Source organism: Eriocheir sinensis, chromosome 34 (assembly GCF_024679095.1).
Source record: "Eriocheir sinensis breed Jianghai 21 chromosome 34, ASM2467909v1, whole genome shotgun sequence".
NCBI lineage: Eukaryota > Metazoa > Arthropoda > Malacostraca > Decapoda > Varunidae > Eriocheir > Eriocheir sinensis.
In genome coordinates this window covers 14,269,663-14,283,785 of record NC_066542.1, presented here as the reverse complement: position 1 = coordinate 14,283,785, position 14,123 = coordinate 14,269,663, and the positions used below count along the sequence as shown (strand labels likewise).

General features: G+C 43.2%; 1 protein-coding gene across 7 annotated transcripts in view; it reads right to left on the bottom strand.

Annotated features, from left to right (window-relative positions):
• LOC127007117 (cardioacceleratory peptide receptor-like) overlaps positions 1-14,123 on the bottom strand; it is a 225,639-nt gene that overhangs the window by 118,252 nt on the left and 93,264 nt on the right. For all 7 annotated transcript variants that reach the window (XM_050877743.1, XM_050877741.1, XM_050877744.1 and 4 more), the window contains one exon: positions 6,868-7,282. In XM_050877743.1, coding sequence (XP_050733700.1) covers positions 6,868-7,131 — 264 coding nt within the window. In that variant the 5' untranslated portion in view covers positions 7,132-7,282. The remainder of the gene's footprint in view (positions 1-6,867; positions 7,283-14,123) is intronic.

Sequence of the window (14,123 nt, the reverse complement as noted above, 5' to 3'; positions counted from 1 at the left end):
TACCTCAATAATGGAATACGGGTTCGCTACATGAGCTATGGGATTAAGAGGGTGAAAAAGAGGATTATATGGGGGAAGAGCAACTCGTGAGGGAAAAAAAAGGGAAGCTTAGGTGGGTAGGGAAATTAGGGCGTCCTGTGGGGAATGTAAGCAGGAGGTGAAGGGGAATGAAAAAAGGCCTATAGGGAGGTGAAAGGGGAATGAAAAGGGCCAATAGGGAGGAGAAAGGGGCAGTCAAAGGAGAGGTTAGTATAATAGAGAGAAGGTAACGTGGCTAGTATATAGTTTGTCTTTAACGTGTGTGTGTGTGTGTCTTTGTGTGTGTGTGTGTGTGTGTGTGTGTGTGTGTGTGTGTGTGTTTGGCAGATTTCTTTAAAGCGCTGTCAAATTCAGTTCAAGCGAAATATTTTAAAGTAAATTATAGAAGAAATATGAAATGAAATGAAGTTTGGGAGAGAGAGAGAGAGAGAGAGAGAGAGAACAAGCTTAACACATTCTAATACTTTCTAAGCCTTGCACACAGTTTCTTAATCCTCCTCCGTTTTTCCCTTTCGCACTTTTTTTCTCCTTTCCTCTATCGCTCTTTTCATTTTCTTCATCCTTTCCTATCCTTTCCTTCCTCTCTACATCATTTTCCTTTTCCGTTTCCTCAACTTCCTTTCTTTCTTCCCTCATTTCTTCTTTCCTCTTCGCTAAACTGCTTCTCTCTCTCTCTCTCTCTCTCTCTCTCTCTCTCTCTCTCTCTCTCTCTCTCTCTCTCTCCCCAAACATAAGACTGGAGAGGAATATTCCAAGCTTATTAGGGAAGGAGGAAGAGGAGGAGGGAGGGAAGAAAGGAAGGAGAGGAAGGAAATAGGAAAGTAAAAAGAGGGAAACGGGAAGACTTGATAATAGAAAATCTGTAGAGAAAAATGAGCTGAGAAGAAAGGAAAGTAAAAAAAAAAAAGATAAGGAGGAGTGAAAGATAAAGGAAGGAGGGAAGCAAGAGGGGAAAGGGAAGAAAATTAAAACAAAAAAAGGTACAGAAAAATAAAAAAAAGGAAAGGAAAGGAAGGAAGACAGACAGAAGGAATGAAGAAGAGGAATGAAAAAGTTAACGATTAATATCAGAACCACAACTTCCACCACCACCACCACCAACAACAACAACAACAACAACAACAACAACCAGACAGTTCCACCACTCCTCCACTCACCATACCTAACATTCAACCACACCCTGCACCTCCACTTACTCCACCTTGCAATCCTCCTCCACCTTCCCACTTTCTCTTCCACCTCAAACCTAATCTCTCCCTCTAGTCCTTCCACCCTGTAATTCTTTCCTCCACATTCCCATTGCTTCTCCCACTTCACATGTAGCCTCTCCTTCTAGTCACTCCACCCTGTAATTCTTTCCTCCACCTCCACACAATCTCTCCCACCAATTCTTCCTCCACTTATGCACATTCTCACCCTCTAATTTTTCCTCCACCATGTAATTCTTCCCTCCATCTACACGCATTCTCTTCCCCCAAATTCCTCCTCCACCATGTTATCCTTCCTTCCACCTACACACATTTTCAATCCCCATCTTGTTTTCTTCCCTCCATCTTGAACTCCTTCCTTCCACCTCCACACAGTCTCAGCCCCAGAACACGAGGGAGGGAGTCACTAGGACCAGCCAGCCAGCCAACCTCAGGGGCGGCATACACAAGAAGGGAGCATAATCTTTCGGTATAAATTGTTGCATATTCGTCCTTTTAGTGGTGATATTGAGGCCATAAATCTGTGAGGAGGAGGAGGAGGAGGAGGAGGAAGAGGGAGGTTAGAAAATTGGTTTATGTTGTTGGAATGAAATGTTTATTGAGATGTGGATTCTCTCTCTCTCTCTCTCTCTCTCTCTCTCTCTCTCTCTCTCTCTCTCTCTCTTCACCGGTTATTACGTCCCGTTAATACTTTCTTGATTTTTTTCCTTTACTTCCCTTGCTGTAATTGCATTGGGAAATTACACTTTTTTTTGCTCCCGTCCCTCATGTTAAAGTTTTCCCTCAACTTGTAATAATTTCCCCTCAGTGAACACATCATTACTTTCACCTCTATTCTTTTTCTTCCTTTTTCTCGTCACATTTACTCCTCTTTGATTTCTCTCATTCTACTTTTGTTATTCCCCATTTCTCTCGTTATTCTTTTCTCCTTTACCTCTTCTTCCAGTCACTATTAATTCCATCATCTACTTCTAATTATTTTCTCAGACCATACATCACTATCTCACTCTTATCATTATGTCTCTCATTATCCTGCGAATCAAGACTTATTTCAATCCCTACTTTTATATGCTTACTCCCCTTCTCTCACACTAAGCTTTCCATTAACTTCTTTTATCATTAACACCAAGACCTCAAACAACTTATAACTCACATGCGTTCTTCCTCTTTCAAACTTACTTCCCTTTAACTCTATTCTTTCCCTTAACTTCTTGAATCATTATCGCTAAGACCTCACAGAACTTATCTCTCGCTTTCTTCCCTCTCTCCTTGCAATGCCTTCCGATAATTTTCTTGTTACGATGCTCTTTAAAATATCTCTTTCATCAACTTATCTCATCACCCTCTTTTCTTTTTCCTTGGAGGGTCATTAGTCGTGTGGTACTGAAACGCTAATTACTCTGTTCTCATGTTGTTATTTTTAGGGAAGGGAGAGTATAGTTATTTTTCATTCTGTCTTCATCTACCATTCTCTTCTTCTATCTTTCGTTTCCCCATTTCCTTACTTTCATTATTTCCTGTGTTTTGTATTTTTCTCACTGAATTCTCTTGGTGTTATCCGTCTGTTCCCTCCTCCTTTTTTTACTTTTTACTTTTTTTTATCTCATTCCACCCTCATTCCTTCTCTTCCATTCCTCTGTTTTTTTTTTACAGCAAAGGAGACAGTTCAAGGGCATAAAAAAAGAAAACAATAATGAAAAAAAAAAGCCCGTTATTTACTGCTCCTAGAAAAGAGTGCAGAGGAGTGGCCGAAAGAGAGGTCAATTTCGGGAGGGGAGGTGTCCTGATTTGTTCCTTCCTTTCTTTACTTCCCTCAGTTATCCGTACGTTCGCTCTTCCTCGTCTTTTTTCCCCCATTATTTTTCATCTCATTCCACCTCATCCCAATTTTGTATTCATATTTCACACTCATTCTTCTCTCCCTAACTTGTATTCGTTTCCCCTTGTCTCCTATTCCTGTCTTGCGTGTCCTTCTTTCCTTACTTACCTTAGTGTTATCCGTCTGTCCCCTCCTCTTTTTTTCTGTTATTTTTCATCTCATTCCACCTCATCCCAATTTTGTATTCATATTTCGTATTCATTCTTCTCTCTCTAACTTGCATTCATTTCCCTTCGTGTCCTATTTATGTCTTTCGTTCTCTTCCTTCCTTCTTACCTCAATGTTATCCGTCTTTTCCCTCCCCCTCCTCCTCTTCTTTTTCTATTGTTTCTCATCTCCTCATTCCACCCTCATCCCAATTTTGTCTTCACGCTACCAACCATTTTCCATTTTCTTGTTGAACCGTGTCCCCAATTTCTTCACCGAGGCAAGTCTTTTTTTTACCTCCCTCCTCTTCCCCCTTACTCCCAGCCTCCCTCCCGCCCCAGCATCCTTCTCTGCCTGTCAATCCCACAGTCCAATAGCGATTTCATTTAGACTCAGAGAAGACAACACGAATTTCCCAGCCTTAAGATTGACCTACAAACCAGACAGCCTCACCTCCGTCCTCCTCCTCCTCCTCCTCCTCCTTTCCTCTGTCCTCTTTTACCCTCTCCAAATCCCTTCTTCCACCTCATTCACTTACCCTCCTAATCCATACATAATACCATCCACTGCATTTCTCCTAATTCTAATACATCGATAATTAACTCTCCCTTTATATATTGCTAAAGAAGGTCAGTACTTACTCCCCTTTCGTTCACCCCTTCTAAATACTTTCCATCCTTTCACGTGCCACTAAAATCCTTTGTACCCATTCCATAGCATCCTCTTAACCCCTTATCACCCCATTTGACTCTTTTTCACCCCCTGCTCCCTTTGCCGATACTTTCCTTCCTTTATTGTCTATCGCTTCCTTCTTTCTTTGCTCTCTTCTCTTCTCTTTGCCTATTCTTTCCTTCTCTTTTCTTTCCTTATGCCTTCTTCCTCTCGTTGCCTATACTTTCATTCTCTTTTTGCTTATTTTTTTCCGTCTGTTCTTTTCCTACTCTTTCATGGTATCTTTGTCTAGTCTTGCCATCTTCTCATTTCTTTGTCGATTCTAAACTCATCAACCCCTTTCACCTTTTTTCTTTTAGTATTGAACCTACTGAGCCATTATGCGTCACTCCCTAACACACACAGAGAGCCCTCAACCCCTCACACAGAGCCCACCACACCCACACACAGCTCCCCACACTCGCACACAGCCCCTCACACACACACACAGCTCCCCACACTCGCACACAGCCCCTCACACCCACACACAGCTCCCCACACTCACCAACACAGTCCATCCCCTCACACAGCCCCCCACACCAGCACACAGCCCCCCACACCCACACACAGCTCCCCACACCCACCAACACAGTCCATCCCCTCACACAGCCCCCCACACTCGCACACAACCCCTCACAACCACCCACAGCTCCCCACACCCACCAACACAATCCATCCCCTCACACAGCCCCCCACACCCACAAACAGCCCACCCCACCCACCAACACAGCCTCCATCACGTCCGACACAGATCAGACCACACACACACACGGCCAAACCCTCACAGCGATGTTCCTCTCTTTCTCTCTCTATTTCTTTTCTCGTGTTGTGGAGGGAAAAAATGTATCTCACGAACAGAGCGATAAAAAATGAACAGCAAAAAAAAAAAAAAAAAAATTGGAAACAGGAATATGAAATTGTTATCAAAAACGGTGCGTGGATTCGAGCTTTCTTTTTTTCCCTTCCTTTTCTTTTCCCTCCTTTTTTTTTTTTTTTGGCTGGAACGTCGTCTTCGGCTTCAGGATTTTCCTTTTCTTTCTGTCTTATTTTTTTTTCCATTCTGTTCTCCGATTCAATTATTATTTTCAGGATGGAGGGAAAAGAAAGGTGAAACGGAGGAGAAAAAGGGAAAAAGGAAGGTTCGGCAGAGATAGCAAATGACGTGTGTGTGTGTGTGTGTGTGTGTGTGTGTGTGTGTGTGTGTGTGTGTGTGTGTGTGTGTGTGTGTGATAGAGAGAGAGAGAGAGAGAGAGAGAGAGAGAGAGAGAGACTAAATATACAATCTCATATGAAATATCAACAACTCAATGATTTGGATAACGAACATGAAAAATATTTATGAATATATAAATGTGTGAATTTGTGAACTTCGATTAATTTTGGTTTAGCTGCTGAAGGGAAGTTAATGGTTCCGGAATATCAATCACACGAGAGCATAAACATGTGTGTGTGTGTGTGTGTGTGTAGTTTCAGTGCACGTGCAAAAACAGTCTCTCTCTCTCTCTCTCTCTCTCTCTTAAACAACCATTGCCTTTCCCTAACCCAGAATTAACCATTGTGCCTTCATGCAGCTTATTGTCTTACACACACACACACACACACACACACACACACACACACACACACACACACACACACACACACACACACACAGACGTTCAATACGCCTTCACGCATACACACCCAGAGCTCAGATGCAGTTTGAGATGTGAGATTCATACGTATTAGCACACAAAGTCATTCAGTCGTCTATTCACCTCGCCTTCTCCCCTCTCAGCGGTTGGCCAATCAACAGTTAACTTGTGTAACACCTGTGGGAGGCCCCAAGATACCCAACCTGATAGTGACACATTGTTTTGACGCCGGAGAGATGGATGATGAATACAGCGATGAGACAGGCAACAGAGAAGAGTAAAACAGGTAATTCTAGACATCAAAGCCTTCGCAAAATAAGCCCTAACTAAGACAGGGGTTCAGGGAAATAAAAGAGGAAACTTGATAACCGCCACCTACACAGAACACCTTTGTACCTTCACCTGGGAGAGTGTCCGTAACTTACCTTTTGAAGTACAGCAGAAGTTATCGAGCTGAAAGAGGCGGGCGGAGGAGGAGGAGAAAGAGGAAGTTGAGAGTGACAAATAGGAATCACACGAACATGAATCAGAAACAGAAGTAGGAGCTAAGAGGGAAGGAGGAAGAGAAGGAGGTGGACGAGAAAGATCAACAGGAAAGGAACAGTAGAAGAGGACGACGAGAGGATAAAGAGGAGGGGAACGATGAGGAAAAAGATCAACAGGAAATTGAACAAAAACAGGAGTAGGAGAAGATAGAGGAAGACAGGAGAAAAAAGACAAGGATGAGAACGAGAAGGAGGATCAGGAGGAACATGAATCAGAAGAGGAGCTTAAAGAGAAAGACGAGAGACGAAGAAAAAAATAGAGAAGGAGAAGGTCAAGAAGAATCAACAGACACAGACCATAAAAGGAGCAGTGATAGAAAGAGGAAAGAAAGGAGATAATGGAGAAAACAAACACCCACCACATGAATAGAGGAGCTAAAAGAAAAAGACGAGAGATGGAGAAAAAGATAGAGAAGGAGAAGGACAAGGAGAATCAACAGGCACACGAACCGCAAAATAAGTAGTGATAGGAGGAGGAAAAAGGTGAAAATGGAGTAAACAAACAACTACCACATGAATCGGAAGAGGAGCTAAAAGAAAAAGGAAAAGGAGAAGGATGAGGACGAGGAGAATCAACAGACACACAAACCGTAAAATGAGGAGTGATAGGAAGGGGGAAAAAAAGGAGAAATTAGAGTAAACGAAGAACCACCACATGAATTAGAAGAGGAGATAAAAGGAGAAAACAAACAAGGCCACCTCACCTCATAGAAGTAGTACGAATCCCCTGCCCCTCTGGAGGCGTTGGAGGGCGTCGTGTAGTTGTCACAACGGAGGGAACAGTTCACCTCCAGCATCACCTCCCCCTCGGCCTCCTCCACCAGCGGCCCTCCTCCTCCTCCTTCTCCTCCCTCTTCTCTTCCTCCTTCCTCTTCCTGCCCCCCTCCCCCTCCAAAGGCCCATTCCGTCGTGATGACATCCAGGGGGTCGAAGGAGGGGTAGGGGGCGTCCGTGACCTGATCCGGCATATCAAGAGGTCAAGGTCACCAGAAGTCGATAGTTAAGGACATTTTTAGGGGTGAAGGGAGAGGAAGGAGGGAAGGAGGGAGGATGGGGTTCTCTTTTACGCTCCGGTGGCTTGTAGGACTCTTGGGAAGCCTCACGCGTCCTCCAATGACTCTGTGGAAGAAAAAAAAACAAGGTCAAGGTCGGGGATGGAATGACAAGTAGTGTGACCCTCCCCGCTCCGCCACACCATAATAGTCTCTTCCAATCTCATTAGTTTTTTTACGAACACTCGGAAAACTAATAAAGGGCTTCAAGAGACTCTGGTCCTCCTTTTTTAACGTTGTCATCTTATGTAATAACAAAGGTGAGCTGGCTTTTTTTTTTAGGGGAGGGGGGGGGGGGTGAGGGAAGGTCATTGCAATTTCAGAAGTGGATGTTTCCTTAGTATTTTTTTTAAGAGTCTACTTTCGTTATATTTTCTAGTGATCTCTATTTTTTTTTAAGAGAATCGAAGTTTATAGTAGGGGAATCGAAACTCTTACGCAACACCAAACGAGCTCAGAGACGTATGTGACTGATTTCCGGGAATGTCATGCGTCCTCTCCCTTTCTCCTCTCACACGCCCTTCCTCTTCTGCCCTCCCCTCTACACATCATACACAAATCCAACTCCCCTCCCATCTACACCCCTTCTACCCTCCGCTCCCCTCATACCTACATCACTTTCCTCTTCTCCTCTCCCGTCCCATCTACATCCCTTTCCTACCCTCCGCTCCCCTCATATCTACATCCCTTTCCTTCCGTCCTCTCCCCTCCCATCTACACCCCTTTCCTACCCTCCGCTCCCCTCCCATCTACATCCCTTTCCTCCTCTCCTCTCCCCTCCCATCTACACCCCTTTCCTACCCTCTGCTTCCCTCTCCTCTACATCCCTTTCCTCCTCTCCTCTCCCCTCCCATCTACATCCCATTCCTTCTCTCCTCTCCCCTCCCATCTACACCCCTTTCCTCTTCTCCTCTCCCCTTCCGTCTACATTTCTTTCCACTTCTCTCCCCTCCCATCTACATCCCTTTCCTTCCCTCCTCTCCTCTCCCATCTACATCCCTTTCCTACCCTCCTCTCCTCTCCCATCTACACCGCTTTCCTACCCTCTGCTCCCCTCCCATCTACAACCCTTTCCTCCTCTCCTCTCCCCTCCCATCTACATCCCTTTCCTGCCCTCCTCTCCTCTCCCATCTACATCCCTTTCCTACCCTCCGCTCCCCTCCCATCTACAACCCTTTCCTCCTCTCCTCTCCCCTCCCATCTACATCCCTTTCCTCCTCTCCTCTCCCATCCCCTAAACACCCCTTCCTTCCTCTCTTTTTACCTCCCCTCAAGACGCCCTTCCTCCTCTCCCCTACCCTTCTACATATCCCTCCTCCTCTCCCCTCCTATCTACACCCTTTCCTCCTCTCCCTTCCCCTCTACACATCCACAAATCCCTTTCCCCTTGTCTTCCACCAACACTTTACTTCCTCCTCCTCCTCCTCCTCCTCCTCCTCCTTCCCCGAATCGATGCTCCCTAATCTTTTCGCAGCAGCCCTTCACATTCATCTTCTTCGCCTTTATAAAGAACGCGAGAAACTTTTACCTTGCTCAAATTTCCATCACAACTCTCCCCCTTTTCTCCCTTCATAGTCATACTTCTTCACTTTCCTCTCCCTCCCTCCCCCCTCGATTTTTGTTCCACTCTTTCACTTTTTTTTTCTGTTATGTCATTGGTTTCTAAAATTTTCAGTACCTCTAATATCTTCCTCAGCCATTCATCCAAAGTTTCTTCCTCCCCTTTCTTCCTTCTCTTCTTCTCCTACTCATTCGTTTTCCTTCTTTTACTTCTTCCTTGGCGCCTCTTCGTCTCCTCCTTCCTCTCCCCTCTTCTTTTTTTCATTATTTTCTTCTCTCGTTTTTCCTTTCCGCTTTTTTCTTGTCTTCTCATTCTTCTTTTTCTCCTTTTTTCTCTTATCTCTCCTTTCAAACCTTTTCCTCCTGTCTCTCCTTTCTCTTCCCTTTCCCTTTTCTCCTTCTCCCATTCTATTTGTTTTTCTCCTTTTTCTGTTCTCTTCTTTCCCTTATTTTTTTCGGTTCTGTCATTGACTATCGCTCTCTCTCTCTCTCTCTCTCTCTCTCTCTCTCTCTCTCTCTCTCTCTCTCTCTCTCTCATATCGCTTTTCCTCCGTCTTTTCCTCCTGATCTGTCACTCGCTTATGACGGCAAGTGTGCAAGTTTTCCGGGAAATTCGGAGGAAGGAAGAGAAAAAGGGAAGGAAGGAGGGAGAGAAAGGAAAATGGGAAGAAAGTGTGTGAGGGGAAATGTCCGAGGGAGGGAGGGAGAGAAGGAAAGAGAGAAGGGGGAAGGTAGAATCAAGTAAGAGTGTGTGGGGAGGGAATAAGGGAGAGAGTTAGGGAGGGAGAGTAGGGAGAGGGGGAGGTAGAGTAGGGAGAGAAGGGAAGGTAGAAAAGGCAACAGCCCGACTGGACGAATTAGGAGGAAAAATGACCCCTTTAAATCTTTCCTCCACTTCCCGTCGTCCGTATTTTTCTCTCCAATCACTCCCCCCCCTTCCCTCTTCGCCCCTTTTCCTCCCCTTCCCTCTTTCTTCAGCATCTTAATAAGTACACCAACTGTCAAAGAAGAAGAAGAAGAAGAGAGAGAGAGAGAGAGAGAGAGAGAGAGAGAGAGAGAGAGAGAGAGAGAGAGAGAGAGAGAGAGAGAGAGAGAGAGAGAGAGAGAGAGAGAGAGAGAGAGAGAGAGAGAGAGAGAGAGAGAGAGAGAGAGAGAGAGAGAGGAGAGAGAGAGTGTTGGGGAAGGAGAGAGAGAGGGGGAGGCGAGGCAGGTGTTGGGGAAAGGCGAGGCAGGTGTTGGGGAAAGGTGAGGCAGGTGTTTCTCTCTCTCTCTCTCTCTCTCTCTCTCTCTCTCTCCATTACTTACTTTCTGGTTTCCGTTCGTTTTCTTATTGTAATCATGTTTTGTCTGTATGCATGAGAGAGAGAGAGAGAGAGAGAGAGAGAGAGAGAGAGAGAGAGAGAGAGAGAGAGAGAGACCAACACGCGAACAGACATGTAGACGAAGACTGACAGGCACTGATTAGACAAAGACAGACAGACAGACAGACAGAGAGAGAGAGAGAGAGGGAGAGACAGATAAAATGAACACAGAGAGAATGATGGAGAGGGAAAATAGATTAAATAAACACACACACACACACACACACACACACACACACACACACACACACACACTGAATTATGCAAAGCCACGAACATTGAGTCTCATATACAAACAAAAATAAACACACACACACACACACACACACACACACACACACACACACACACACACACACACACACACACATAGACAAACAGACAGATGGGATAAGAGATGAGAACATACAAAATGAGTGAAAAGAAAAAAAATGAATAAAAATAACTCACGGTAGGAACAGATGAAGAAAACAAAACAAAACACCAAAACGAAAATAAAACAGAAAAATAGGAATCCAATCACCCCAACAAAGCATACAAAACCTCAGCGTAAAAATTGATTAAAAAAAACACACACACTGTAAACAAAAACAATGGAGGCCAAAGTCTATAACCGGGTCTCCTTTTTTTTTTTGTTTACGAAAGAGAAAAAAAAACATTAGAGAAAAATACAAACATTTTCACACACATCAGTAAACAAAAACAAAACGGGGATAATTCTCTAGCCAGTATATTTTTTTACTCACGAAAGAAAAACAAAAGAGAATAATACGAAACAAAACAGGAGAGTGAGTGAGGCGGCCAAACAAAAGCAATGACAAGTATAAATGTTGAGTTTTTTTACCCTCGCTTTTTTCTCTCACTTTTTTCTCTACCAATTCTACTTTTTCCGATCTTTCGTAGCTGAATTTTTGGCGCATTGGAAAGGAAAAAAGAAAAATAACGAGCACGGTGACTATTTAGAAAGTGTTGAGTTACTGTAAATGAAGCAAATAACAACTGTCTGAATAGCTTTATAGGGAGTGGTAGATAGTTTTATGTAGACAGAAAAACAGACAGACATAGACAAATACAGACAGGCAGACCCGAGGAGAAGATAAGATGCTATAGAATAAAGAAATTAAGACCAAGAAAATAGGATGAAAGGGAATTATAAGAAGAAAAAAACAGCCGTAGATTTAATAAGCGAGGGAAGAAAGGGAATAGGAGGAAGGGTATAAGAAGTAGAAGGAGGAGAGGAAGAGAGAGAGAGGTGTAAGAAAGAAGGGAGAGAAGGAAAGGAAAGAAAAAGGTAGGGAAAGGGAGGAAGGGAATATAGAGGTAAAAGGAGGAGAAAGAGAGAGAGGTGTAAGAAAGAAGGGAGAGAAGGAAAGGAAAGTAAAAGGGAGGGAAAGGGAGGGAGGGTACAGGAATATGAGTGAGGTTATTGCCAAAACAGATTCAGCAATAAAGTCACATAATACATTTGCTCTCTCTCTCTCTCTCTCTCTCTCTCTGACACCCACCCACCCACACACACACACGCACAAACACACACACAATTCATCACAGCCTCTGCACAAATATTTTTCCGCGAATCACAGTCATCAATTTGAGGTCACCAAAACGACTCTCGCGAGGGTACTACGGAAAAAAAAATCAAAGGAGAAAGAGAACGAGGAAAAAAAGGGAGGTGGGAAGAGAAAATAGGAAGAGAGGGATAAGAAAGGGAGGGTAGGAAAGAAGACAGGAAGAGAGGAGTAACAGAAGGAAGAAATGGAAAAGAGAAGATAATCAGAAGAAAAAGGGAAAGAAAAGGAGAAGAGTGGGAGAAATAAAAGGAGAGAGAACCGAGGAAAAAGAAATGACGAAAAGAAGATAAGAAGGGAAAAGTCTCTAAAGGAAGGGGTTGGAGAACGTAAGATAAAGAGAAGAAAAGGGAGGGAAAGAGAGAGAGAGAGAGAGAGAGAGAGAGAGAGAGAGAGAGAGAGAGAGAGAGAGAGAGAGAGAGAGAGAGAGAGAGAGAGAGAGAGAGAGAGAGAGAGAGAGAGAGAGAGAGAGAGAGAGAGAGAGAGAGAGAGAGAGAGAGAGAGAGAGAGAGAGAGAGAGAGAGAGAGAGGGTGGAAATGACAGACAAGGGGTAAGTGATGGATGGACGAAAGGGAAGAAAAAAGAGGAGAGAAAGGGAAACAAGAAAAAGGGAAAGAGGAAGGGAGGAAGAAGGGAAGGAGAAGGGAGGAAAAAAGGGAGATGGTTCTTGGGTCTTTATAATGTTTTCTCAGACAAAAAAACAAAAAAACAAAAAACAAAAAACAAAAAAAAAAACAAGGGGCCGCCATCATTAAAGAGACAACGACAATGATTCTTGTTTGTTTTGTTTATACGAGAGAGAGAGAGAGAGAGAGAGAGAGAGAGAGAGAGAGAGAGAGAGAGAGAGAGAGAGAGAGAGAGAGAGAGAGAGAGAGAGAGAGAGAGAGAGAGAGAGAGAGAGAGAGAGAGAGAAGGGGGGGGGGTAGCAGCATCTCATTCTCTTCTCCAATCCTATCGAGATGAACAAAATAATCGTTCCTGTTTGCTCAATCTTTACCTTTCCGAAAAATATAAATACAAATAGTAATAAATACGCAATACAACTGAACCTTACGTACAGAGCTAGAAGAGGAAAACGTTCATCATCCAATATTTAACTTGAGGGTAAATAAAAACAAACAAACAGAGAATAATACGAAACAAAACAGGAGAATGAGGCGATAAATAGAAAAAAAACCCCAAAAAATAAAGGAATAAAAACAAATTCCCCAGATGTTCGTTTTCCTCCAGTGAATTGACATGGAAATATTGATGTGTTGATGTTGGGAATAGGGAAACAAAAAGTACTTATATTTTCTTTTGTAAGATTGTTGGGAAGAATGGTTTATTTTTTTGGAAAGGTGAAAGTGGATTTTAAAGGTATTTCAAGGAGGGAATGTAATGGAAGTTTAGGGGCAAGGTGTTTGAACTGATTGTCCGATGTTTTAAGAATGAACAGGTGGTACCCAAAAAGGAGGGTGGATAGATGAGTGGAAGAAAAAATAAATAAGGCAATGTGGATGAAGGCAACGAAGTGTTTATTTGACGACGATGAAACTTTTTTTTTATTACGAACATTTCTTCCGACGAACACAGAAATTAAAGGAAGAGTGAAGGAAGAAAACGTGAATGGACTAGTACGACTACCTAAACTATTTTATTTGAGTACGCTGAAATGTTTTTTTTTTCTTTTTATTATTTTAGGTGCTGCCTGTAACGTCGGTAGGTTGGCTCTCTTGAGGGGCCTCCCAGCCCGTTAACGGCGCAGGCGAATTTTATTTATAGTGGATGCCTTGATATATGACTTTTGACACACGATTCTTCCATCATACGCACAAAAATATAATGGATGAATGAAATATATATAAAAAAACAACAACTGTAATGTAGATGTAGAATGTAGAAGATGGCGCCACTATAAACACTTGTCTGCGCCATGACGGGCTGGGGCCGACTACCATCCAGGCCCCTCAAGCAAACCTACCGGCGCTATAGATTCAGACGTAAAAATAAATAAAAAATAATAATAAATAAATAAATAAAGACGTCTAACTAACTATATAAATACGCTGAAACCTTGACTCACGTTCCTTTCAACAACATCAACAGAAAACTAAGCAAAATGAGAAAATAACAGACCAGGGAGAAGAAACGTTTTAAGTCATGCATGTGCCATTCATGACGCTGACGAAGCCATTCAAGCTGTGCTCAAGGTGACGGGGCGACGAGGAGGAGCCTGAAGAAACGATGCAAATGAAAATGAGCTTAAATTAGTGGTACTGTCCAAGGAAGAAGAAGTGGATGATGATGATGATGAAGAGGAGGATAATGATGGAGACGAAGTAGCAGCAGCAGCATTAGTAGTAGTAATAGTAGTAGTAGTAGTAGTAGTAGTAGTAGTAGTAGTAGTTGAATAATAAGAATAAGAAATAGAAGACG